At 39.4% G+C, this 27,788-nt stretch overlaps 1 protein-coding gene across 1 annotated transcript in view; it reads right to left on the bottom strand.

The window, feature by feature from the left end:
* Dnah5 (dynein axonemal heavy chain 5) overlaps positions 1 to 27,788 on the bottom strand; it is a 410,943-nt gene that overhangs the window by 255,413 nt on the left and 127,742 nt on the right. The window contains exons 16-22 of the mRNA XM_029557990.1: positions 24,102 to 24,273; positions 20,241 to 20,386; positions 13,605 to 13,770; positions 12,732 to 12,965; positions 10,313 to 10,503; positions 10,138 to 10,225; positions 4,255 to 4,388 (exon numbers count right to left, since the gene is read on the bottom strand). Of these exons, the coding sequence (XP_029413850.1) occupies positions 4,255 to 4,388; positions 10,138 to 10,225; positions 10,313 to 10,503; positions 12,732 to 12,965; positions 13,605 to 13,770; positions 20,241 to 20,386; positions 24,102 to 24,273 (1,131 nt within the window). The remainder of the gene's footprint in view (positions 1 to 4,254; positions 4,389 to 10,137; positions 10,226 to 10,312; positions 10,504 to 12,731; positions 12,966 to 13,604; positions 13,771 to 20,240; positions 20,387 to 24,101; positions 24,274 to 27,788) is intronic.

Raw genomic sequence — 27,788 nt, 5'->3', positions numbered from 1 at the left:
TGGGTCATCTGACCTCTTGATCAAGGAGGCCAAGGAGACCCCACCAGATGGACTTGAACCAGTGTCCAGTCTATAAAGAGGAGGGTCAACACAGAGGAATCATTTCCTCCATGCTTCCAAGCGAAGCCAAGCATGGTCGAGCAGGACCTTTGACTTATCTTCACATAGGCAGAACTGGTAAAAGAAAGGAGCCAGGGGCTCCTCCCAAGTGCATGTGACCCCTGAGGAACAGATCCTCAAACGACCTTTGGAGTAAAAATAAATTGGTTTATCTGGGCCAACTGTATGGCCTTAAACACCCCAAAGGAGAGTATAACCAAAAGTTAAAGGAGCTAATATAATTTCTTAAGAGTCCATATGTATAGCTAAAGGCATAACATACATAACAAAGCAACAATGCCAGACAGGAGATACCTTCTTTTGAGTTGTTGGCCAGGATAGCCAAAGGGAGTCCCAGATAGTAACCCAACGTAGAACTGGGAAAATGAACAGCAGACCCCAATCTTATCTAAAAGAATATTGACAAGTGATTACTGCTACATGAGGAACAGCTGACCCTCCTCAAACAAAGACCTCTAGATAGGCTGACTAGATTCACCAGAAGGGTAAGTAGTGGGGAATGGCTGGGGTTGCCAACAACCCAGCAGACAGTAACAGGGATATCAGAGTATAAGGACTCTAGTGGGGGGAGGGAGGCTATGGGAGGGTGCCATCTGCTAAGTAGTTGTATAGTTGAATAAGATGGTTTGGGATGTTCTGTGTGATATACACACCAAAAAAAAAAAACCAACAAAGTTTTAAAAATGTATTATATTTCAGGAGGAACCACGGAAATTTACTTCATACTAATTAGTAGAGGTGATAAACATTACCACTGAAATCTACCTGATGACTTCATACATATACGCAGGCACCAAGGATCCAAGTGACTAGTAATAATCAGATACATACAGATTAGAGATGCATGCGCCATCACCTCAGTGTTAGTAGCAAAAACAATGAGTCTTTCTGCAAGGAACAATATATTCTAAAATGAAATGGAGATATTTTTAAAGGTTAAAAACTCATTCAATTTTATGTCTTACAGGGCTTATACTGAGTTCAATATTGTATAACTGTATTAACTCAACTGTGAACCTAGAAACTTGCACCCACTTGTGAAAGAGATGTACTCTCTTGCTCTGGAGTGTGTTACTGAATATGTTAAAGCTGTAGTAAAATGCTTCTTCTAATCATGTATCTATTAAAATTTTTAATAAGTAATGATTAAAAAAATAATAATTCTTCCAGGCATAAAAATTTGCTCCTTAATAATTAGTAGATGTGAAAAATACTAACATTGAAATATACCTGATGACTTTATATCCATGCTCAGATGCCAAGGAGCTCAGTAAGTAACCAACTGTGATGAGTAATAATCAGATATGTAGAGATTAGAAAGGCATGTGCAACATCTTAATGTCAATTGCATTAAAAATGAATTTTTCTGTATGAAACTGTGTATTTTAATAATGAAATTCAGATCTTTTTTAAAAGTCAAAACCTCATTTAATTTTATGTCTTAAAGGTTTTATACTGAGTACAATACTGTGTAACTGTAATAATTCAACTATAAAACCAAAAATTTACAGCCAGTTTTGAAAGAGATGCATCTTAGCTTAGGAAATTGTTATTGGATATGTCAATGCTGTTGTAATAAAACGCCTCTTCTAAGTATGTGGTTATTAAATAAATAACTGAAAAATAAATTCATTAATTTAAAATTTTAAAGTAAAATAAAATAAAACTTTTCTAAAAATTTTAGAAAGTTCTTAAAGGCTTTTATGGACAAAAACCTCTTCATTAGAGCTTGACTTCAGGTCAGAAAGACTATCTCATGGTCCTGCCATCAGGAAGCTTAAGAGGAAAACATTTCAGGTTATTCTCTCCTGCTCAAGTTTCCTTCAAGATTCTTTACTAGTTGGACTCACTACCATTTTAATGAAGACTAAGAAATCTTTGGTTTTTTTTTTTTAATTTTTAAGAGAAATACAACACAAATATTTGGTGGCTGGTCCTATGTTCATTAAAACCACTCTATCTCATCCTTAGATTTCCATTGTAACAACTGATCATATTCAGAGAAACTAATGGACCCTTCTGCTGTAGTGATTAATTTTCAACTTAAGTGCCAACTTGACTGAATTTAGAATCACCTAGAAGACATACTTGGCCTGTCTGTGAGGACATTTCTGAGAGACTTAACTATGGAAAGACCCACCCTGAAAGTAGGCAGTACCATCCTATGGGCTGGGGTCCTGGGCTGAATCTGAACACAAAAGGAGAAAGCAAGCTGAGGTCCAGCATTCATCTCTCTCTGCTTCCTGACTACAGGTGCAGCGTGACAAGCCACCTCACCTTCCTGGTGCCACAGCATGAGCTGCTCTTCCTACCACACCTTCCCTGCCATGATGTGCCTGCAAACTGTAAACCAAAACAAACGCTTCCTTCCTTGAGTTTCATTTCTGAGGTATTTTGTCACAGACATGAGAGAAGTAACTAACACAATTGCATTCTCTATCTGAATATGTATCTGAAAATATATCTGAATGCTTATTGTGCTAGATCACTCTATTTACCTTTATCATGCAGAGTCTGATAAGCTAAGCACTAGACAAAGTGTTGTTGAATTATGAGAACACTGTCCCTAAAGCAAAGTTAGATACAGTATCTTCAGTATGCAGAGAAAGGAAAATTAAATATGCACAAATGCAAAGATTTTCAGTTCCCTAGAGAATACATTAAACATAATAGTATTTCTTCACATTGTTACAGTAATAGTAACTTTTCTAGTACTTTTAAGTAAATGTAGCTCAGTCTAGTGAAACTGAGCAACGATCATTCAAGCGTTCAACACTGAGAAACACTTGAGTCACTGGTCTTAAGAAACGTGAGTATAACTTTTTTAAAAAGTGGTTTCAGGATCTTAAATCTTTTTTACTACAAGAGCAAATTAGTATAATAAAAAGGGGGAAAGCAGGTTAGAAGAAAAGAATTAACCTGAATTTACATCCATCCAGTATAAGTTTGTGTTGATGTACTAACATTTTTGTTCTCCGTTTTAGCTGATTTTCATGTGGCAATATACATAAATTTTCATTTGATGTTTTATAAGATTTTCCTACCCATATAAATACAAAAACATTGCTCACAACAGCTAGTGGCCAGGATTCAACTCCTACTATAGAAAGGACAAAAACATTGAGTCTGGGAAAAAAGCTTGCTGTACAAGCAAGAGGACCTGAGTTTGGATTCCCAGCAACCACACAAAGAAGCTTAGTGCAGAGCGAGGAGGATTCTGGAAGCTTCCTAGTGAGCCAGTCTATCCCAAGAGCATGCTGAGTTCCAGATTCAGTGAGAGACCCTGGTTCAAAAACTAAGGTGGAAAGTTGTGGAACTACTGGCAGCTGATCATTGCTGGGTGAGGGAGAGTTGGTCTTCTTCAAAGGAGTGATGCTAGATAGGCTGACCAGGCTCCAGTGGATGAACTCATACCAAGGGACATTTAGGAACACAAATTTGACTTGATAGACCTTAACATATGTGACAGAGTGCATGATATCCAGCGAGGAAGGCATGGGAGGGGGGCACAGATAGGGGAAATGATCTAAATATGATTAAGACGCGGTGTATGAAATACACAAAAAATCTATTAAAAATACTATTGGGAGGAAAATGAGGTGAAAAGTGATAGAGGAAGACACCTGACTTTGACCTCTGGACTCCATATGTGCACATAGAGATACACACATGCACACGCAGACACAGACACACATGCACACACATACAGACACATACACATGCACACACACAGAGACAGACACACAAAGATACACACATGCACAGTCACTACACACACACACACACACACACACACACACACACACTGCACAATTTATTCCATTTGACTCTTTGAAAGACAATTGTTAAGTCTCATCAGTCTGACTTACAGGCTTGAACACAGCAGATTTTTTTGTAAGTTAATTGTGTTAACAAAAGAGGTTAAAGACATTAAACAGAACATTCTAGAATGAAGGATCTTCAGTGAGCAAGTGCCTGCTCGACACAGACAAAATGCTTCTCACTGCTCATGGAAGGTACTGAGGGTGGAAGTTGACGGCATGCAGGAAGAGCACATGTTCAAGTTCACACAAGCACGTGCTGTGAGATGCACACTGTGACGCGCATAGCCCAGCTGAGAGCTGCCTGACATACCTTTTTGGTAGAGCTGATGATTGTGCTAAGCACAGAGACTAATTTTACAATCTCTTTGTTGTCAGAAATATTCTTATAATAATTCTTGGTTTGCACCGGAATGGGTAAGTTTACAGAAGCTATCTCCAGGGTTTCTAAAAGCAAAAAGAAGACAAACAGAAAATTTTCTGTCAATAGTACATGGAACGCATTTCTTTAATGGTAAAGTGAAGATGCTGAAATTTTTCTCCCTTATAAAAGCAATTAAAATAATTAGGAAAATTGACAGCCTTAACGTTTTCAGTACTCTGGGAATGAACCAAAGTGAACAACAACCCAAATACTGTACATTTAGGAAGAAATATTGGATCTTGGTAACAATAGTAAGTTTGCTCTAACTTGCTCTATTATGGTTCCCTCTTCGTCTGTATGGCAGCCTTGAAAAGTCACAGCCTCGCAGTCACAGCTGTGAAAACCAGCAGCACAGTGGTCCGTGGAGAGGCAGAGCCGGATTTGGAGCTTCTCACAGTTCTGAAGAACTGTTGCTAAGTGGCACGCTGAGGCTTCCTGCATGAAGGGCATCCAAGGAATTTATCTTTCTCTAGCTTCATCCTAAGGACACTGAGTTGGGAAGGAGGGGTAGCTCTACCCACAAGTTATTTATAAACAAAGGATAAATAAATACATTGACACCAATAATTACTTAATTTCACATTTAGCATTAACAATGATGCTAGTTAGGGTAAAGAAGATATAAATGCAGTACTCATGTACGAAATAGAAAATTAAAAGTTAACACTATTTTTAGAAAAGAAGATGCTGGGACTAGAGAGATGGCACAGTGGTTAGGGACATTGACTGTTCTTCCAGAAGACCCAGGTTTGAATCCCAGCACCCACATGGCAGCTAACAACTGTCCCTAACTCCAGTTCCAGGAGATCTGACAGCCTCTTCTGACCTCTGCGGACATTGCACAGCACAGGTGCACTTACCTACATGTAGGCAATACATGTATACACATAAAATTAAAATAATACATAAAACTTTTTTTAAAAAAGAAGATACTAGTCAAGAGAGACAGACTTGGGGAATGAGATTGACATTGCAGATGTGGTAAAGCCCTGGCATGCATCTGGAGCTCTCTATAAGTGCATACATGGGTAGGGCCATGAGCATACCCAGGAAAATGCCTGAGTCTTCAACTCTGACTAAAAAGACCTTTAGCTGAAATTTTCCTTAAATAATCACTAAGTAAAGTTTTGATAATATTAGAGTGCTCCAATACAGAAAGAGTCCCTAAACAAAGAGTGAAGGTGTGTTGGTTCAATGTATTAAAGGAATTCACTGCACAATCATTAGTTAGCCACTAAATTAAACAACAGTGGCTAATACGACAAATATACAGACTTTTACAGAATCGGTCCACAAATGCGAGACTTGCTGCATTATAGTATTTTAAATGTTTAGGTGCTTGGTTTTTTAGTGTTATAGATATTCTTTTATTTTTTTAATTTTTTTAACCATCTTTATTTTATATGTGGCAGTACAATTTATACATTAAATCACACTATAACAGAATGATTTGATATGGCTTTAAAGAGAAGAAAAAGGGGAAATTTTTCAGGTTACAAGACCTCTCCACCAGAACAAATTTGAGGGGAAAAAATGATTTTTTCAAAATGGGCCAATGCCACAGATGTATTCCATGACGAGTCATGTCTCAAATGCTTAATTTCTAACAAGAGAGAATTGTGATACATACAAAGAAACAGCAAGTGGGGCCCACACAGAGAAATGAGAGCAGCCATTTGAAGCTTCATGAGGAAATCTAGATGGACTTTTTATTGTCAATTTGACACAACCTAGTGTCACCTGGGAAGAGGGACACTTATTTGGGGAATTTATTCTATCAGATTGGCCTGAGGCTATGTCTGTGAGAGAGGGTACTAACTGGTGATTGGCATGGGAAGGCACAGCCCTCTGTGAGCAGCACCATCCTAGGCAAGTGGGCCTGGGCTGTATAAGAAAACTATCTGAACATGAGCCAGAGAGCAAACCACTAGGCAGCTTTTCCTCCATGGCTCCTGTCTTGAGATTCCTGCTTGAGTTCCAACCCTGACTTCTCTCAATGATGAACTGTGACCTAGAAGCTGAAATAGACCCTTTCCTCCCCAATGTGATTTTGGTCACACAAAATTTATCACAACAACAGAAAAGCAAATCAGGGTGTAAATTCATACCAGAAGAAGTGGGGTGTTGCTATGACAGACCTGACCCTGTTGTTCTAGGGGAGGATTGTGAAAGCGTTCAGAACTTGAGCTGGGTGCAGCAGCATACATCTCTAACCCCAGGGTGGGATGGGGGGCAGATCCCTGAAGTTTTCTAGCCAGGCAATCTAGCCAATCAGTGAGATCCAGTGTGCTGTTACTACTCCAACATTCAGACCATCCTGGGAGGATGGAATTGACTCTGGAACCCTGTTTCTTCCACCCTGTCCCGCAGTCAGGCCACAGCCATAATTTATTCAAAGTGGTTTCTCCAACTGCATTGGAGAAGTAGAATTTCAAGTTCAGCCCCACCCTGAATCTTAACAGAACATCCTGTCTTTTCATCAAGATCACTCATGCATCCTTTCCCAAGCTCTACTGTGTCCAATGGAGATGAGAGGATGAGCTGCTTTCAGTGTTTTGATATATTAATTCTCAAGCATACCCACATTCAGTCATTATCTCTTTGGATGAAGCACTAAACTGAGGTTGCCAAGGAGATGCCCCAGTCATCAGACCCAAGAGTGCATGGTTTTGCTGGGGTTAATTAAAAGTCATTAGTCCAGATTATGGTCATTAATAAAATTCATTCTCACAACCCAGAGTCAATTAAAGACCCTGTCTCAGAAAACAAGCTGGAGAGCAATTGAAGACACACCCACCATAAGTTCTGGCCCCCATATAGACATGCAAACAGATGTATGTACACACACGTACCACACACACAAAAACACCACAAGACAAATGATCATGTTTAACAGGATTAATAATAATAGTGAAAAAGTAGAAACAACCTAACTGCTCATCAACTGGCCAATGGATAAATAAAATGTGGTTCAACAATAAAAAGAAATTAATTACTACAGGGCTGACCATGATCCTACCACTCAGGACATGGGGGCAGGAGAATCATGAATTAGAGATGAGCCTGAACTGCCTAGAAAGTTCAAGTCCAGCCTGAGGTACACAGTGAGACTCCATCACCAATAAACATGGTCTGGGAATGAAACTCACTAGTAGAGCACCTACCTAGAACATGCAAAACTCTGGGTCCCATCTACATCCCTACGGGGGAAACTAAGTGAACGCTACACGCTATTCATGCTGCAGGTGGGTGACTGGTTTGTTTTTTTTTTTTTTTGGTCTTTTTGAAACAGGGTCTCCCTGTAGCCCCAGCGGGCCTGGAACTCACTATGTAAAACAGGCTGGCCTTGAACTCACAGAGATCCACCTGCCTCTGCCTCCCAAGTGCTGGCACTACAGGCTTGTGCCACCACACCCGGCACGTGGGTGACAATTGAAATACTATGCAAAATGGAAGAAGTCAGTCACAAAATACCATGGAGTATAACCCTATTTATAGGACATATCCATAAGGGACAAATCCTTAGAGTTGGGAAGCAGTTCAGTGGTTGCCAAGGGCTGAGGAGGAGAAAGCTAATTGGTACAGGATTTCTTTCCGGGATTATGAAAGTGTTCTAAAATTAGATAGTTGTGAAACACTGAATATACCAAAAACACTGAATTGTGCACTTTAATTATTATTTCTTTAATTCTTTGGTCATTTTCTCACTAAATATTTCTTTTCTTCTCAAGATATGATTCATGATTATATGTGTTTTTAGTTTAGAAAATTCTAATTTTAAAAGTGGGAAATAAAGCAATGTTTCCCAAAATAGAATTGAAATTAATACAATAGTAACAAATGCTTTCTTAGGGTTTTATTTTCTAATTACGGGGAGGGGGGAATGTGGGTGTGTGGGTGTGGGGGGGTGTATGTGTACACACGTGCATGCAAAGGTGCCCAAGGAAGTCAGGAAAGGGCATCAGATTCCCTGGAGCTGGAGTTACTGATGTAGGTGCTGGAAACTGAATTCAAGTCCTCTGCAAGAGTAATATGTACTCTTAACCACCAAGCCATCCCTTCTTCCCTAGGAAATGTTTTCAGCCTAAGTTAATAAATAATATTGTAAGTTATAGAAAAGTCATGCTCAGCTATCTTTATCGTCCTTATTAATACTCTTTCAAAAAAGAACTTGCTTCAGTCTCTTCCTCATGGTTAGTCAATTTATCACCCCCGGGGGAGAGGAACACCAAGGAAATGATGCTGATGCGAGGTCTGCCGACTGCAAAGCTAATTTAAAAGGCGTCTGAGGACTAAAGAAGACATCTAATGTCATCAGCAACTTGGATGCCTTATGCTCCCCAATTTTACAGACTACAAATGAAAACCACAGGATACAGAGCCATACTCAGAATGTGTTAACAAAACAGAACACATGTTGAGTCAAAAATATCTATAACATGCCAGGAAATACTGTTGTGATAACTAGCTTCTCGATAAACTATGAAATTAAAACACTTCTTGTCCTCAGCCATGAATGGATCAGACGAAGCATCAGTTATGCGCCAGTGCCTATGTTAGACACAACAGAAGCAGGTGATAATGTGATACTAAAATATCAGGATGTAGAGCAAAATATTTCTATATTCAAAATGGGTTCATATGTTAATGTTCTGATTGAACTTGATTAGAGAACTGTATAGGGAACAGGAGATGCCTTAAAGCTCTATAAAAGTTGATTTGCAATGACTAATTGTTTAAAGGAGGGGCTGGCTAGACAGATGGCTCAGCAGTTAAGAGAACTTTCTGCTTTTGCAGAGGGCCCATGTTCAGGTCCCAGCACCTACATCAGGCAGGTCACAGCTGCTTATAATATCAATTCTAATGGATCTGCTGCCTTCTTCTGACCATGGGCATCTAAACATACATGCACACACAGAGACACACACATGTAGACATAAATTAATTTTTTTCTTAATTAAAAAATATTTAAATTTTATTTTTAATGTATTTTATTGAGTTTTGTGCATTTCATATAATAGATATTAAACAAATTTAGATCCTCTCCCCTATCTGCAACCCCCATATCCCATGCATATTTCATGTATTCTGTCATATATATTAAGTCCTACACAGTCAAGCATTGTCCCTCAGTGCAAGTTCATCCAGTGGAGTCTAGTCAATATATCTAGAGTCACTCCCTTAAAGAAGAGCTACTCTCCCTCACCCAGCAGTAACCAGTTGCCAGTAGTTCTTCAGCTAGGGTTGGGGCCTACTGCCCACAGTTCTATGCTGGGTTTTTGTCTGATTAAGTCAGCATGGGTCTGCTGCATATTGTCACTACTGTTGCAAGTTCATATGAGCAAGTTCTCAGAGGCCTGGAAACCCGTTTCCTTATGTTCATGCACAAACCCTGGCTTGTACAATCGTTCCACCCCCTCTTCCACGGTGGTCCCTTAACCATTGTGGGTAGAGCATCTTTTTGCAATAGATGAAGGCTATTACAGGGTTCCACCACTAGTCACACAGAGAGAATACATGTCTGAGAGATGCCCAGCCCTAAGTGACACATCTATAGTGGAACCTCTATACCTAAGGCTAGTGAAATAGGGAGTAGAGAGAATACTAGTATATCCCACAACTTTTACCAGCAAAGCTTCCTTATACAACAGAGTATGATGTACACTGAAGGCCACAACTGGCCAAGTTGTAGAGAATAAGAGACTGTAGAGTGTGTGCCCCTGGATAGGACTCCTATAGCAAAAATGTTTACATGTTAAAAGGAGCATTTACCTTGAAGTTCGTTTGCCTCCATTTCAGTATCAGAATCACTATCTTCACAGTTCTGCAGAACAGCCATTTTTCTTTCATGCAGCTTTCTCTGCAATGCAAAAGTATACATTTAGCTTCACCCCATCTGTAAAAACAGCAACTTTCAAATCAAACAATTACTTCATCCTATACTGACCTTGGACAGCAGCTCACTGCTCCACTGTCTGACACCCTTGGGGACACTGATGATGCACTCTACAGCTTTGTTTAGTGTGTGCTGGATGTCTTCCAGGGCAGGGGTCATAGAGATGTTGGGAATGGCCAGAGTGATACTTGCCCGAAAAATGGGAAGATTGTTCGGCTTCATCTTAGATGCGCTGCTGCTGTCTGAGTTAATATAAAGCACAGGAAAATCACTAGTTTTTTAATATTTTATTTATTATTTTTATTGTATGTGTGTGAGTATATTGCCTGCATATATGTAAGTGCACCCATGTCATGCAATACCTGCAGAGGTTAGAAGAGAGCATTGGATCCCCTGGAACTGGAGTCACAGACAATTGTTAGCTGTCATGTGGGTGCTGGGAATCCAACCCAGATCCTTTGCAAAAGCAGCCAGTGCTCTTAACATTGAGCCATCTCTCCAGCCCAGAGAATCGCTATTCTATTTTTAATTCAAAATGGAATATAGTTCAAAATGTTAAGGCACCTAGAACAATGCATAATAGGTATGTAACCAGGCAAACATTTGTTGAATGACTAAATGAATGAATGAGTGCAAACTATTTGAAGATCTGGTTTTGAACAATATAATATCAGTTCAGTGGATCCCAAGTCTATTGACTACAATGTGTTAGTACAGCCTCCATAAAGGAAACTTTTAGGGTAGAATCAAGATTAATAATTGCCTACAATACTAGTTGATAGTTACAAGTAGCTGGGTGCCCACAAATCAGTTAAATGCAGAATAAGCCTGAAAGGAATAGAGAACAAAAATAAGTACTAGAATAACTGGAAGTTAGAACAAATAGATTCTTTGGAATTTCAGATAAACATTCCACAATGAATATATTCCAAACTTGGAGCAGCAACAAATGCAGAAGAAAATAAAATATAACTCACTATCTATGTTCAGTTAAATATTTAGCTGTAGGTTTAAGTATTCAAATAGCTAGATGTGTATGAGCATGTTTGTATGTATCACACATAATTTTATCCAGTTGAAAAACCTGTAATACAAACAGTTATGCAAGTACTGTGATTTAATATGATGTGGTTTAGCATATGAGCCAACATTTAAGAAGTTCTGTTAATACCTCTGTATCTAAAAAAGGACTGAACCGTTCGTTTCTGAAGTAAAATGAAGCTGTGAAGCCACGCCCCACTGAGAGCCTTCTACCAAACTTCTTTACCTTTATTCACCCACTCTTATTTTAAATATGTTCCTATTTGTGTGTGTGCCACATGTGTACGGGTACCCTCAGAGGCCCAAAGAGGATGTCAGATCCCCTAGGAGCTGGAGTAGCAAGTGGTTATGAGCAGCCATGTTGGTGCTGGGAACTTAGCCTGGGTCCTTTGCAAGAACACATGTTCTTAACCACTGAAAGATCTCTCAAGTCCCTAGTCATCTACCTTTAATGAAATATTATGCTTCCTTTTAATTAACAATCATCCAGATAAAATTTTATTAACCTATTATTTTTCTGTCTTAATTACTATTTCCTTTTTCATTAGTTTTCATTTAAAGTTTAACTTCAGAACATCCCTATTTTTCATGGAGTATTGTAGCACACCTAGAAAAGGCAACAACTATTTCTGAACTATACTAAGGAAAAAATGAGGGTATAAAGACTAAAGAAACCAGATGAAGCATCATCAAAGCAGTAAAATAAAGTCTGCTTTAAAAGTGTAGCCTTGGGGCTGGAGAGATGGCTCAGCAGTTACGAGCACTGACTACTCTTGCAGAGGACCTGGTATCTATTCCCAGCACCCACATGGTGGCTAACAACCATGCGTAACTCCAGTTCCAGGGAATCCAACGGCCTCTTTGGCCTCTTCTGACCTCTGAGGGCATTTCACGACATGGGTGCACTTACACACATGCAGGCAATACACTCATACACATAAGATAAAAATAATAAAATATTTTTTAATTATAACCTTAAACTTTTCTCATTAATAAGCTTGGCTAGCAACTAATAATTCAACAATGGAAGAATTTTTTCCATGCTCTCTTTTTAAATATATTTTCTCACCTCAATTAAATTTTTTTATTTTTTATGTTTTCTTTCTATTATAGCAAAATTAAAAATGAAGACTTTATTATGTTATCAAAATTTCAGTAACCTTAGGAAAATTAACCTCCTGAGCCCCAGTTTTCTCTGTTTTAACATAAGTGGTGAGAGCATCCACATGAAAGAATTCTTAGGATAACCAGGATTCACAATACTTAGAAGGACAGGCTCAATAAATGGTAGGGGTTTTTTTTTATTACTTACATTTACCAGGAATACACACACACATACATACACACACACACATACACACACACACACACACGTACACACCAGCCCAATGCCTGATGAGCCAATTGGCCAACTATGCAAGATCATTACCCCGGAAGTTAATCATGTGAGAGAAATGAATGCGCTTGCGAATGGCCTCTAGTGTATTCCTTGTAACTTTCAGAAGAGCATCTGCATTTTGATGGTTAAAATGAGAGAGCAGCTCACGGGCTTCCTCTAACATATCACTCTCTTTCTTCCTTCTGGTGATTGCTGTCAAAGGCAGTGAGCCAGCCCCAACATTGAAGGAGGATACCAAGGCCTCAGCATGTCCATCTCTTCTTGCTGTTCCAGTGGGGGGAAGGAGAGAGATGGAGGGAAAGGAAGAAGGCTATTAAATTAAACAGACACCTTTAAGATATCTTTAAGGCATGTTCTAAGATAAATTATATGCAAGTTCATTATCACCTAAAAGCCCTACTTTTTAGAAAGTGAAGCCATTAAAGATTAGGAAGAAGAAATCAGAGCCCAGGATAGACTAATGGAGGTCTTCCTTCCAAATGTGAGAAAGTAGCTGATAGCTGTGGGCAAAAAGCTACACGGTCTGAGAGACCTGTGTTCCAGTGTGTGCTCACCTACCAATAGCATTAAAAACCTTGGAGGAATAACACCCTCCCCCTCCTCCCTTGTGTAGCAGAAAGTTTGCTCTGCTATGTGCATCTTCAAGAGGAATTCCAAACCATTTTCTACCCTACTCTACGATAAGGGGAAATAAAATACCTACCTCTCCATGAATTAAAACAGAGTCAAAGGCCAGTATCCCATGCAAAGCACTTGTTCAGAATCATAATTCATATTTATAGATATCATTATAAAAATTGGATAGTGTTTATAGAAGTGTGAAATTAATTATTGTAGAGAAAAATTAAAACAGTTTTTAGTAAATGTCCAAGAACAAGCCCCTTTCACGACCTCCTCTCTTACCTGGAGCTTCACTGTTAGAATCCACTTTATGTTCAGCAGATTCTTTTTCACTTTCTTCTTTAGATGGGAAATCCACATCCAACAACATATTTATTAGCTCATTGACTGCTTCCTCCACGAGGGAGCTCTTAAAATGTAGTATCTGAGCACCATTCACACAAAGGTCCTAACAACAGTAACAACAACAAAAAAAAATGAGCAGTCATGTCTGTCTACCTAGTTGTAGAGAGCTCATCAGGAATAGCGGCACAGATTCCATCTCCAAGTGATATTTAACTTTAATATTGTTGGGCACTGCAATGGTAAACCTCACAATTGTCAACTTGAGATCTAGAATCACCTGAGGAAGACTGGCCAACAGTGGGCATTTCCTTTCATGGACTTGGATCCTGGAGTTTTGGAAAGACCGTCAGAAAGCACAAGCACTCAGGCCTCTTTACTCCTTGACTATGGACGATGCAATGTGAGCATGGCCTCAAGCTCCTGCTGCTGGGACTGCTGGTCATGAATGGACTATAACCTCGAACTGTGAACCCAGAGAAACTTTCTCTTAAGTTGTTTTTGTCAAGGTATATTTTTAATATTTTTTATTTATTATTTTTATTTTATGTGTATGAGTGTATTGCCTGCATGTCTATGAATGTACCCATGTTATGCAATGCCACGGAGGTCAGAAGAAGGCTTCAGATTCCCCTGGAACTGGAGTTAAGGATGGTTCGTAGCCGCCATGTGGGTTTTGGGAATTGAACCCAGGTCTTCTGCAAGAGCAGTCAGTGCTCTTAACCACTGAGACATTGCTCCAGCCCCTTTTGTCAAGGTATTTTATCAGAACAGGGAAAGTAACTAAGATAGCCACATACTTCACACTAGCCCCAGTCAGCCAGCCTGTGAAGGAGTATTAGAGACAGGGGAGCCATGTGGATAGCCCTAAGCTACATTTACTTCCAGCAAGGAGGAAATAACTCCCAAAGCCCTGCAGGAGCCTCTCTTCTCATGACGTTTCCTTCATGATATCAATCTGCTCGAGACAGCTTTCTTCTCATCATTGCTGGCCAGTCACTGTCATCTCCTACTTATTTTCAGATCCATCGTCCCTTGCACATTCCTCATAAATGAAACAAGACAAACGTAATGCAATTTGAAGCACTGTGATGGATTCTGTGGAAGATTAGACCGATATATAAACTAGGTAAAATACCCAGAAGCTGTTATTTAGCCACATACTTCTGGGGAAAGCTCAATGAGCAATGGATTTTGATGGCTGGTTGCCATACCAAGTCCATTTGAAGTTTCATTTATTTGGATATTGAGACTCTAATATGTTTATGGTTCTAATACCTCCTCATTCATCAGTCTTGATCTTTACCTACCACTACAGGACACATGGAATTTCAATGCCATTAAAATAGGAACATTCTAAGCCAGGTGTGGTGGCTCATGCCTTTAATCTCAACCCATGGGAGGCAGAGGCAAGTGGACCACATGAGAGCAAGGCCAGCCTGGTCTAAACAGTGAGTTCCAGGCCAACTGGGGCTACAGGGAGACTCTGTCTCAATCCCCCCCCCCAAAAAAAAGAACAGAAACATTCTAATACATTCTAAAACAAATTTGTAAACTCATTATCAAATAAACTTATTAACAACAACTTCACTCAACTCAGAACTCCATCTAACTACAAGATTCTCTACACAGGTTTTTTAAAAGCCAGAGGATGAAGAGGGATGTCCTGAAATGCTAGCCTATTAACATATCATAGCTAGTGAACATATGAACTCACAGCAAGTGGTTACCTGTACAAGACCTGTCCAAGATCAAACCAATTAAAAAATCCATCATGGACTGGGGAGGGACTCTCAAGACTTCACCCTGGCTTAGGAGCTATCAGCAGTTCATGGCTGCTGAGGGAGGGAACATTACTGTTTTTTGTGGGATGGCCACTGGCAGGTTGGTCATGTCCCAATGGATGACTCCACAGCCTTTCACATATGGACAGCATTAATTGGACTCAATGGGTTATTTTTTAAAAAAGCACTTAAACCTGAATGAAAGAAAGGTGTATTAGGGAGGGAGAGAGGCAGAGCTGGAGGCAGGGTATTGGGGCAGATATAGTTAAGATGCATTGTATACATCTATGTTATTTTCAAAGAATAGGTAAATAATGTTTATGATGTTGCATGTATCCCACACATATGTAAATAGATATGTGGCACAAAGGAAGATCTCAAGAAGTACTGGCCATTATTATCCAGCAAATGACATTCACCCATGGGAGTTGTCTGCCAAGTTCTAAATGAATCACCTCATTCTAAATGAATTAGCTCCCCATTCTCTAAGAGATACTGAGTACTGTTTTAAAGACTGCATGCGGCATGCTCTGACTCTACGCTGGAGAGAACATAATGACCGTGATATCCTCATTCCTAGGAAGTAACTCCTCTGTTAACTTCTAGCAGCTCCTTCAGTCTTCCCAGCAACACACACATGCATTTCAAATCCTAAAATTTCTTTCTCTTGAGGGTATTGGACAAGAGAGCTGTCAAAGCTCTCAAAGGTTAATATCATTCTAACAAGATTATTCAAATCCCTCAATTCTTTCTAAAAGAGGACATAATTATAAAAGTGCACACAGCATGGGAACTAATAAGACATGATATAAACAGAATGCGGACAAAGCAACAATAGATTCTTGAAAATGACCCTACATCAAACAAAAACTAAAATCAAAGATGCTGCCTCCTGCCCCTGCTACTTCATCTCAAGGACTCATCTCCATGGCGACATCAGTATAGAAACCCACCCAAAGGGTTCATCTTCAAGTCTCCATGTTCTCCTCCTTTACTAAGCACTGTGGGGCCCTAACATTTCTACATTCCCATTTCTACACAGTTTGAACACACCATGAGCCCTCCAGACCCCACATTTTCTTCAGTTCTATCCATTCCTGACCCCTGGTTCATGCGTCTTCCAAACAAGACAGTTCCTCTCTTCAAGAATTCTTTGTTCATGTCCTTTATTGTCCAGACTGTCCCACATAGGAAAGCCCATTATGTGTCATATAGGCAATACATTAATTGCACAAACAGGTCACAGCAATATAGATGCTTGGCACTGGGGGTTAATGGCACTCAGCACAGCCCTTAATGATACCCAGGAATCATTCCATGTGGCCAGTTGCTTTCCTCTACCTGATTCCATAGTAACTGTGCCTTAAAGACTTTATAATGATCCCCTACCACCATACTCAACCAATCACCCTGATTTTGTAGCACAAAGCAAATAGAGATATTACGTGAAGTCTGTGTAATGCTCTGAGCTTATGCCCTCATTGAGAAGTCAAAGCGGCTTCCATATGAGCCCCCTTTCCTCCTGGTTCTGGTTCACAGCCTACATCTCCATCATCCATGTCTGTCTATGTTCCCTTTTCCTTACTACTTGGTTTTCTGCCTCAACATGCTCTTCAACTCAATGCCTTCTCCAGTGACTATACCAAATGTTTCTATCTTGAAGGCTTGCTATCTATCACCTATCTATTTATCATCTATCTATCATCTATCTATCTATCTATCATCTATCTATCATCTATCTCATTTGCTGTTCTCTCTGCCTGGACTGCACTTCCACAGAGATATTCACATGCTTGCTCCCTTACTTCCCCTGTTCAAATGTAACTATGGAAGTCATTCTGATCATCAACATAAAATCACAACTTTGTATCCTGTATTTCCCTTTATCCATTACCTCCTATTTTTTTCCCACTCAATGTATCACCACCTGACATACTTACTTCTTGCCTTTTTAAAATATTTTAGTTGAGCTTTTGTACATTTCATACAACAGTTCTTAATCAAATCCAGGCCCCTCCCCCGTCCATGCTCACCATCCCCTGGACCAAACTTGTTGCCTTTTTTGTTTGTTCTTTTTTCTGCATCTCCACCTGAAAGTGATTTGTGTGAGGCCTAAGACACTTCAAAAAAAATTTAGAACAAATAAATAGATTGTAAAAAATAAAAAGTTGCCAGGCATGGTAGCACACGCCTTTAATCCCAACACTCCTAGTGGGTGGGGCAGAGGCAGGGGGGTCTCTGTGAGTTTGAGGACAACCTGGTCTACATAGTGAATTCCAGACAAACCAAGGCTACATAGTGATACCTGTCTCAAAAACAAAATGTAGGAGCTAGAGAGATGGCTCAGCAGTTAAGAACACTGGTTGTTCTTGCAGAAGACCCGGGTTCAAATCCCAGCACCCATATGGCAGCTAACAACTGTCTGTAACTCCAGTCCCAGGGGATCCAACAGCCTCTTCTGACCTCCACGGGTATTGCAGGATACAGGTGCACTTACCTACATGCAGGCAATACACACACACACACATAAAATAAAAAATAAATAAATAAAAATTTTTTTAAAAAAACAAAATGTAAAAGTTCAACACAAGGCATTCACTTATATTGGCAATAAAAAATGTATGTTAATTTAGGTTCTATGAATTTGCTACTTAAACTAAAATAATTAATAAATTATAATAAAACCATTGTTAGAGGGTAGTGAAATTGGTACTATTGAATTATTTATGGCATTAGACGCTGGGACCATCCTTTTGAAAAACAGTTTTGCTGTGACTATCAAGAGCTATGAAGGAAGCTATACCATTTGACACAATAATTTTATTTTAGAATAATGACCTTGAAGGAGGAAAAAAGCCATGATACATACATGTATTTATTACAGACATTGGCAAAATTAAAAAAATTTGGGGAGCCATTTAATGACCTGCAATAAGAAACTGATGTATATGATTTCTGTAAAACATTTGGAAGGCATCATTAAATGGTGCCTGTGAAAGCCATATAGTGACATGAAATAGTAACTAAGAGGAGAAAGGTGCTGTGCACGCCTGCCGTTAAGCATAGTAAGAGTCATGAAATACAGCAAATGCAGCAATGATAGTAGAGTTAACCTAAATGCTAATTTCTCTACTTTTAAAAATCTAAAGCTTGCTTTGAAAAATTTTTAACTACATTTTTAAAAACAACAGACCAAAGTGATTTCTCACGTGAAAAAAAATGTACAAATTAGCAGGGAAATTTTTAAAAATCAATGTGAGAAGGGCAACCAGAATTTTAAAATGTAGGCACTAAGTTTTAATTATATAATAACAAGTTAATAGAAAGCAAAGACCACCATCTATGCAGAAAGGTGTTAAGACTAAATGCCCAGAGCTATCCTTAGGAAGCTTGCCTTTGAGGTTGGCACCGTCTGGCACCTGGGAACTCAGATTTGGGTGTGTTCTCACTCTTGCCTGGTAGATAAGCATGGTTTCTATGACTAGATTACTTGTGCAAACAATGTAGTTTATACTGAACATGTGATTCCTTCTGGAAGTCTGGGACTTTTCATAAAAAAGCAGAGGTGTTTCGGCCATAAAACTCCATAAAAACTTGGTTCTTTCTGGATAGAGAGATGGCTCAGTGGTTAAAAGCATTTGTTGTGTTGTTTCAGAGGGCTGGAGCTGAGCTCCACGGAGTCTCCAATGTCCTCTTCTGGCTTCCACGGGTACCCACACACACACAAATAAAAACAATAAATTTTCAAATTAAAAAAAAAAACTTTGAGCATTGAGCAGTGGACATTACTGGGCAAAGTGCTTGCATGTGAATTGCTGCAGTTTCACCATCAGGAAAGACAGCTCTACATGAGCCCTCATGGGCGAGAAGAAGGGTAAGAAAGTCTGTGCGGGCTTCCCTCAGACTTCAGCTGCCTTTCCTTATCACCCAGCTATGGTCCCCCTCTCTGTCTTGGTGATAAGTCTCAGCCCTGAGTGAGCCACATTCTGAATGCAACCTCCCAGTAGGATTGCATCATATTAAAATCACCACTGAAGTGTCTCAGCCCTGAGTGAGCCACATTCTGAATGCAACCTCCCAGTAGGATTGCTCTTATGGACACCTGACACATCATATTAAAATCACCACTGAAGCGTTCATATCACCAGGATGCCCATAGGGAATGTTATATATGAGGTTAAAATGTCATTCCCAAAGGCATCTCTAGCAGTAGCTTGGTCCTAGTATAGAGAAGAAAGTGCCCCATCTGCAAGTACATTTGAGACATACTGGGGCTCTTCGGTGGATTTTAATTTTCATGTGTTGAAGTATGTGAAACTACACTGTCTCCACCCTGAGCAGTTTGAACACAAACTCTGCCTTTCCCAGCATTCCTAGCAATGACTCCAGAAATCCATGCTACAACACACTAGTTTGGGAAGAGAGCTCTATGAATGGAAATGCTTGAAGAAAAATCCTGCCTTAAAGCTGTCTCAGACAACTGTTTTATCAATTAACTTTCACTAAAAGTTCTTCTACAAAAATTCTTCTGTTCTTCATAAAATATGGAAAAATTAGAAATGTGTTACATAGCAATTTCCCTTCGATTGATCTGAAAGGAAGCAATTTGTTAGCAACTGCTTAGATAAAATTTTTCTTCATTTTCAAATCATTGTCAGAGGGGTCTACATTTGAATATATCTGTCATGGAGCAAAGCAGGAAAAAGAACCCTAATTTATGCTTTAAAATGCCCTTTATAGAAGAGTGAATTCAAGAAAACAAGTTTAATGAGAGACTCGGTCTTCTCATAACCTTTGTCATTTGGAGGAACTCTTCGCAGGTGAGGGGCTCCTGCTGGGGGAGCTGGCAAAGTGGCATGCTGCTCATATCTTCTAGAATGGCACTGATGCGGAATTCAATCAAATCATTGACCCGGTCAAGCAGTAGTTCCAAGTCATCTTTAGAAAAAACAAAATGAATAAAAGGCTGAGTAAATCATTCCTCAAACACACACATTAAATAACAGTAGTAGCAGCAAGATGAAAATCTCTCAGGCTGCGCGTGTCCCTGGAACATTTGGCTGTTCAATATTTGGTTGTTTATGTTGTTCCTTCTTTTACAGTCCCCAGCTCTGACTCATCTCCACAGGAAGCCACCTGTGACTGTGTGTAGGGAGTGGTCCTGTACTGCCTGTCACCTGGGCAGCCTTCCATCTCTGTGTGAACCACACTCTACTCTTGTGTCTCCTTTGGTAATTCATTTTTTCATCTTTACATCTTTTGCACTTATGCCAGTACATATTCCAGAGAATATATCCAACAAATGTGATTAGAATGAAATTCTGCTACTTTTTCTTTTAATAGACATGACACTTCCTTAAATCAATACCTTCAAAGCCTAAAGAATAAATACCTTAGCATCAACCATTTCCAAGATAATTATTCAGGCAGCTGCTCAGGAGGCCAAACAGTTCTTCCTGGCAACAGTATTCACTACCAAAATAAAGTCAACCCTTCTCCATCAGTGTGTGTGCTCAGTAAAACCCTACTGTTTCTACCTGATTCTTCAGAGCACCTCCAAAGACATTTGTGGCAGAATGGAAAGATGGTCCCCCAAGTATCTTCAAGCTTTAACCCCCTGGGGATGTTACCTTATGTGGAAAAAGGGACTTTGCAGGTGCATTAAGCACCTTAGGATGTGGAGATCATGTTAGATGATCTGACTAGAGCCAGAACTTGTCATAAGGATTCTTATAAGAGAATAAAAAAGAGTGAGATGAAGAAGAATATGACCATGGAAGCAGAGGGGCTGAGAAGTGTAGCCATGAGACAGCTCTAAGCATGGCAGTCATTCTCCAGCTGATGGGGCAGCCTGTGGAATCTGGAATGTGCCCTTCTGGAGTTTCCAGAAAGAACCATTGCTTTAAATCCAGTCATAGGAGACTCTGGATTTCTGACTTCTGTAATTATGCTATGTGAAGCCATGAAGTTTGTGGCAACTTGTTATGGCAGCAATTTCAAAAACCAACAAAAGCATGTTCCTAGAAGTTCTGCTTACTATTCTGAAAAATGATTAGCGCTCTTCAAAATGTGTGGTACAATGTATCATCTGTAATTAGAAAGGCTGGCTCCGGTAATCCAATGCAGAATCCAACTGTTCTTGAGACTTAACATAGTTTGTCTCCTAAAGAAACTTAATTTGGGGCTTAGAGAGATGGCTCAGTGTTAAGAACACTGGATGTTCTTACAGAGGACCAAGGTTCAGTTCCAGCACCCACAGGGTGGCTAACAACTATCAGTACCTCCAGTTCCAGGGGATCTGACACCCCTTCTGGCTTCCTTCCATGCATGCAGGTAAAACATTCAAACACATAAATAAAAATATATAAATCAGCCAAGCCCTGCACTCAGGAGGCAGAAGCATGAAGATTTCTGCAAAATTGAGAGGCCGGCCTGGTCTACATGGGGAGCTCCTGGCCAGCTGGGGTATAGTGAGACCCTGTCTCAAAAAAAGAAAAAATTAAATTTAAAAATTTTGAAAGAAACTTGAATTTTCTTCTTTAGTTTCTTTGTTTGAATTAGAAAGCACAAGAGACATGTGAACCAAGTGGCATTTCCTGGGCAGCTCCCTCCTTGTCTCCAGCTAGCTGACAGAATATCAAAATTGCTAACGCTCTTAATCCAAACAACTCTCCAGGGAGAACGCGGCTAAAGACTACCTTGGCAGTCGGTTCTAATTTGAGTATGATAACTCTTACTATGAAGTTTTTATGCATCTTATAAATGCCTCCTTAGAGACTTTTAGCCAATTTCCTCTTGTTTTATTTCCTAAGGAGTTATATTTTAGAAAGAATATTAGCTTAAAGACAAAGAAATTGGGTTCTAATCCCATATTTTTTAGTTGACATTAGGTGTCGCTTAGCATGTCTGGGTCATTGTTTTCCAACCTTTAAACTGAGCTTCCTTTTAAATATTGTTTCACAGTTTTCCACATTTTTCCAATAGTATGCGATCTAATTGTGCATCATCTTACAGTACCATACCTTAAAACCGTAATGAGCCTAAAATGTACTTCACCAATACACAAATACTCCTTTACAGTTTATCTTTAAATCTAGTCTCCACTCTAGCAAGCAGAATAAAGGCAGCAGTACCCAACCACAACCCTTACTTCATTCTCTGCCTCCAACCCAATCCTTCTGAGATATTCTTGAGTAGACTGAACCTGCTAAATTAGTAGGGAGACACTTCTGAATCCTAAGCTGCTTGGAAAGTGCACTTAAAAATGTATAGATAAGATAAGCTTCTAGTAATTAGGGTCATCAATATACTATGTCCTCCTACTTCAGTTGAGAGAGAGAAAGAGAGAAGTAGAAAGAGAGAGAGGAGGAGGAGAGAAAGACAGAGAGAGAGACAGAGACAGAGAAAGCACAAGGGGTATCTGAAAGAAGATCCCAGGAAAAGGCCACCCACAAAGGAGGTGATGGAACGGAGAGGTTAGAAGGGGGTCAGAGACATGAACAAATGGAAATTATGTTATGAATCAACAAGTATTGGAGCTCTACCACACTACAGTGACACAAAAGAAGTAGAAGAAACAGCTGGATTTTTAAGTCCTTTGCGGTCAGTTCTGGAAGAAAGATGAAATTGGACTATATCATTTGAAGACCTCTGAAGTGAAAAGCCTCTAATCCCAGCTGTCAACATGATAGAGGCCCCAGAGAAAAGTGAACGTGAGGTGATGTGTTCAGACTAGGATCCTTGGAAGGAGACATCCTGGCCCATATAAAGTAGGTAGAATTGATCTGTGAAAGAAAAAAAAATGGCAGATAACATTGGGTGGGAAGAAAGAATGGAAATGTTTAAATCTTTTAGGGAAAAACTTCCATTATGTTCCAAGCCATATATTCCCATGTCAGGAATTTCTCAGAAGCTAATATATTCTAGAAGGCAGTCAAGGAACTCTGGCAAATGTCCCCACAGAAGAGTTCACCTTTGGAAAACCAACGGATAGTGACATAGGAAAGACTGTGGAAAACCCCACAGAAAACCATATTCCCAATCATTTAATGTGAATCCTCCAGGTGGACTCAAGCACAGACTTCCTTTCTAGTAAACCTGTGCATATTCTGAGATTGAATTCTATGGAATATGCCACCTTACATGTGTTTTAAGTTTTACATCCCTAGTTAAGGAAAAATATGTCTTCAATTTTTCTCATTCAAAATGTTGTGTCATTCAGCACAGAGCTCCATCAAAATCTTCACATGTTTCAAATTGGGGAGTCCAAAAACACTAAGGGGAGCAAGAGTAGCTCAGTTTTAATGCAGTTGTCTACCATATTTGGAGCCCTGTCTGAATCACTGAAAGAGGAAGAAGAGAAGGGGGAAGGGGGAGGGAAGGAAAAGGAAATATTTCAAAATACACTAATCAGTTAGTATAAGAAGCTAAATGTCATACCCAACAATGAGAATAAGCAAAATTATATGAATAACCTCTGGGAAAAATTAAATAATGCATATTTATCATTTCCAAGAAATTACTGACTTCCTATGCTTTGTTGCAGTTCATTATGGGAGTTTTGAGTCACCCCTCCTCATCTCCTTGTTTATATTTGCATATTAAAAACTCAGCTCTGAAAACTGAGAAACAGAAAAGATCTAGACAAACTCACTGATCTTTGCAAAAGCATTTTCTAAGTATGGTCCAATATTCAGTGACATCCAGGTCAGGGCAGCCAGGCCAGGCTGGAGAGCTTCATCCACTTTAGCCAAATGTGGGACCATCAGTTGCTCAATGGCAGGAGGCATTTTTGACTTCACTCTCTGGTATTCAGATAGCATTGTCTGCAATGAGACAGGGTTGAAGAAGCACCTCATGCATCACTTTTCATATCCATCGATATCATTTTATCTTAAAGTATGACTATTAGGGTCAAACTATTAGGCTGTAATAGTATGGCAGGCAGAACACTGAAAACAAAATAAGAACAGATAGGAGTTCTCTCTACAATCACCAGCTCCTAACCCAAAAAGTTACAACTGAGGATGAAGAAGAATTTGAGAATTGGTTTCTTGGCCCCTAGCCAACCTCAAACACGACAACGCAAAGTAACTTTTCTAAACCATGTAAGGTCATAAGAATCGTCTCTTGGGATTTTGTCCCACTAGGCTCACTCATTCTGTTTTTTTCTGGGGCAAGATGCATCCTGCTGCTCTGAGCATCTTCAATGGACCACATTTATCACTACAGTTGTCTGAATTACCAGAGCCCATTGTATTGACTGAATCCTGACACAAAACACAAAGTACACAAAGAATCAGGAAACAGTGCTGATTTGCACAAGTGCCTTTAGATGGTTTTAAATACCACCTCTTGGCTAAGGTGAGCATCCTAAGTGCATCGAAGGTAAGGCAAGCTAAGCCATGACATTCAGTAACTAGGTATAATAAATGCATTTTTCATTTATAATATTTTCAACCCCATCATAAGTCAAGGAAAATCTGTGTAAGCAATACAAGGAGAAGAATTTTACCTGCTTTGTCCAATGTGCTATAGTCACACTAGATGTCAATAAGTATTTCTTTAATAAATCAGTTAGTTGTTATCAGAAAAGGAATTCGTGATCTGAAATTTAGGAGTTTGGGTTTTCCATTAAAAATTACCTATAGTATAAAGTCAAACTATGCCCCTCTTCTGTCCCACGTTACAATTCTCAAACAAGCTTTGGTTAAGGCTTCCGGCCTTCCTCTCAGGGTATTTTAATGTAGTTCTTAAATACAAATCGTTTTCACCCCATATTCATGTGTACTGGAACTACTGGTATTACCTTGATAATAGATCAACATTTCCCAAAAATGTTTTCATTGGAATACTAAGTCCAAGACATTGTATAACAAAAATGATTCCTGGATGTCTACATTTGAAAAACGCTATACAGTGTCACAATTAATAATCAAGTTCTGAGGAACCTGGCATGTGGGTATAAGAAGACCTGATGGCCTTTGAGAATGTCGTTAAACCTAACATCTCCCAAATGAGCTCCACAAGCTTTTCTTCCTATAATACTTCTCCACATTTTCCCTAATGCCCTTTCAATTTCTATGAAAGCCACTTGAGAAAAGCCTAAATTTGACGATTCTATTAGCAGCTACTTATACATTTCCTGCAGCTTTCAGCCGCTGCTTACTTTTTTTCACTGTCCATCACTTATTCTATCTGGAAGATGGTTCTTAGAATCCATCTCCAGCAGGCTTGCCACTCCTCACCTTTAATCCTTTAAACCCAGGAACTTTTATTCATCCCTTTTACAAATGAGAAACTGAGGCTTAGACGGTGAAGTCATTTACTCAGAGATAATGGATTGAATCCAGATCAGATTGGTTTCAGAATCAATACCCCTCATAATTAGCTTATATTAGATCATCCCTCTCCAGTTTCAACTATCTTCCAAGAAAAAGATGAATAAAACAAGCTCTCAGCTACTTTTGCATTATCTGTAGAAGCCTGGAACATCTGTTAGATATCCAGCACAATAGCATTGCACCTAGGGGGCTTTAGATGGTCCCCAAGTGGGCCAATGAATCTGTTCTTACCAGCCCGCCATGTTACACAGGGACCTTTAACTCTTTCAACCTTCAAGACATAATAAATGTCAACCAGATGATAATTCGTGTGTTCAAACTGTTAGAACTGTAGCAGCTTAAAAAGTTTCTGTCCCCTCCTTTTCCCATGGGGTTGGGGCTATGCACCCTCCCATGAATCAAGGTGGGGATATGGAAGCTCATATGGCACAAGAGAATTGATCCTGTGAGATATCTGGGGCCATGATGGAGGCCACATGGCCTTTTATTCAGGATAGCACTTGCTCCTGAATATAGAAGACATTCTACTAGCCGAAGTGTCCATTCTAGCAGCTCATGAACAGATGTCCCAGTTCATAATCCCAGTGAAGCATATCAATTCAATACTCACTTAAATCCTTTCACCACAAAACCATGAGATACGATGAAAAATTTGCTAAAAGCCCCTATATTTGGGGGTTGTATGTTACCTGCAACATGTAACTAAGATAGAAATTCTGTGAGAAAAATTATCATTAGCAATTTTATGGTTGTATAAATATGATTCACAGTAAAAGATATTTTTGTAAATATATAGATGGACTAGGTATTTTTTTATGTGAAAGAATTTTAAAAAGAACACCAACAAGATAATTAGTATTTTATGGGTCCTTGTTTGAGAAATGTCTATCTAAGGCCAATAACTTCTTTTTAAAAAATATTTATTATTTCTATTTTATGTGTATGAGTGTGTTGCCTACATATGTGTAACTGCACCTGTGTCGTGCAATGCCCACAGAGATCAGAAGAGGGCATCAGATCCCCTGAAACTGAGGCTACAGATGGTTGTTAGCCACCATGTGGGTGCTGGGAATCGAATCAGGGTCCTCTACAAGAGCAGTCGGTGCTCTTAAACATTGAGTCATCTCTTCAGGCCCCAAATAACTTCCTTTAGTTTTTGGTTTATTTTTATTTTATGTGTATGTATGTTTTGCTTGCATGTAAGTGCACCTATGTCATACAATGCCTGCAGAGGCCAGAAAAGGACATCAGATTCTCTGAAACTAGGTGTTGTTGGCCATCCTGTAGGTGCTGGGAACCAAACCTGGGTCACCTGCAAGAATAGCCAGTGCTCTTAACAGCTGAGCATCTCTCCAGTCCCAAATAATTTCTTAACATAAAAAAATAGTGGAAAGAGAGTAAATGACAAGTCTGGGTTCTGGTGCTAATTCTGCCATTTAGCTATGAGATTTAATTTCTCTGAACCATCTAGTATTTTATCCCACCTTCTTCCCATGGTGGTAAGAAAGATGAAACTAAGTAATAAACATGAAAAGGCTTAAAATAAGCTGATAAGGAGGCATGCATCTCTTTAATCCCAGCTATGTGAGAGGCTAAAGAAAGAGGATCACAAATTCAAGGCCAGCCTTACTATAGAGTGAGTTCAAGGCCACTCTGAAGAGTTCTGAGGATATAACTCAGAGGGCCCTAGCATGTGTGAGACTTGGGGTTCCATCCACACTACAGTAAAATGAAAGTGGAGGTAGAGAGAAACAGATAAAGAGAAGGAAGCAGGGAAGGAAGGGAGGGAGGGAGGGAGGGAGGCAGACAGATGCCTTTAGTTGTCTTTCTCAAGGCGGAAACTTTTGAAAAAGGAAAACACAAAACTGAAATGAGTGTAGTGGTAAGTGGCCCGTGTAATTACTATCTCTCATCTGTAATCTTGAGAGAAGAAAAAAAAAAATACCAGATTTAAATATAGGGAATCTTAGAGCATTAAAAAAATAAAACCAGTTCAT

Source organism: Nannospalax galili, unplaced genomic scaffold (genome assembly GCF_000622305.1).
Source record: "Nannospalax galili isolate Female #2095 unplaced genomic scaffold, S.galili_v1.0 scaffold207, whole genome shotgun sequence".
Classification (NCBI taxonomy): domain Eukaryota; kingdom Metazoa; phylum Chordata; class Mammalia; order Rodentia; family Spalacidae; genus Nannospalax; species Nannospalax galili.
The sequence above is the reverse complement of the archived record's forward strand: the minus strand, read 5'-3'. Positions and strand labels throughout refer to the sequence as shown.